Raw genomic sequence first — 688 nt, 5'->3', positions numbered from 1 at the left:
CTATATATTTTTAGTTGTCCGGCTAATTTCTTTCTATTTTTAGTAGAGATGGGGTCTCGCTATGTTGCCCAGGCTGGTCTCGAACTCCTGACCTCTACCGATCCTCCCGCCTCAGCCTCTCAGAGTGCTGGGATCACAGGCGTGAGCCACCGCACCTGGCCCATGTTCTTATTTAATCCCAGAAAGTTGTCTTCGGTTGTATTTTGCCCAGTGCTTCATGCCCTCTGTCTGACGTTACACGACAGGAACGCAAAATAAATATTTGTTAAGTGGGGTGGGGGGAAGGGCTCCTTTTGCTGGCCTGGATTTGATACTGCAAGACTCTGACCGGGGACAGTTCTCAGCATTAGGATGAGAGAGTGTGGGTCACACAGGTTTGGGTGACAGCACCAGAGGGAAGATCCAGCCCTTTCAGGCTTAAAGTCCCCAGACCCACAGGTCCCCCCGCTACTCCAGGGCCCTGTGTCCTTCCAGCAGATGGCGGGACGCACGGGGGCAAAGCAGGGTGGCCGGTCCCTCCGCACCTGCTCCCAGCACGACACCCTGGAAGCTGTCACCACCACACACGAGGGGATCACGTGAGCCATGCAGGGGCCAGGGCCCCCCAGCCCCCATGACCGAAGGTCGAAGGTCAAGCCATTGGCGCCCAGCGGGGAGGTGACCAAGGGTGGAGGAACAGTAACCACTG

At 56.8% G+C, this 688-nt stretch overlaps 1 protein-coding gene across 1 annotated transcript in view; it reads left to right on the top strand.

Annotated features, from left to right (window-relative positions):
* Positions 1-688, top strand: part of CHST13 (carbohydrate (chondroitin 4) sulfotransferase 13) — a 15357-nt gene that overhangs the window by 959 nt on the left and 13710 nt on the right. The window contains exon 2 of the mRNA XM_012659037.1: positions 457-578. Within this exon, the coding sequence (XP_012514491.1) occupies positions 457-578 (122 nt within the window). The remainder of the gene's footprint in view (positions 1-456; positions 579-688) is intronic.

The sequence above is a fragment of the Propithecus coquereli genome, unplaced genomic scaffold (assembly GCF_000956105.1).
Source record: "Propithecus coquereli isolate 6110/MARCELLA unplaced genomic scaffold, Pcoq_1.0 Scaffold596, whole genome shotgun sequence".
Lineage (NCBI taxonomy): Eukaryota > Metazoa > Chordata > Mammalia > Primates > Indriidae > Propithecus > Propithecus coquereli.
Note: the sequence above shows the minus strand (reverse complement) of the source record. Positions and strands in the feature narration are given on the sequence as shown.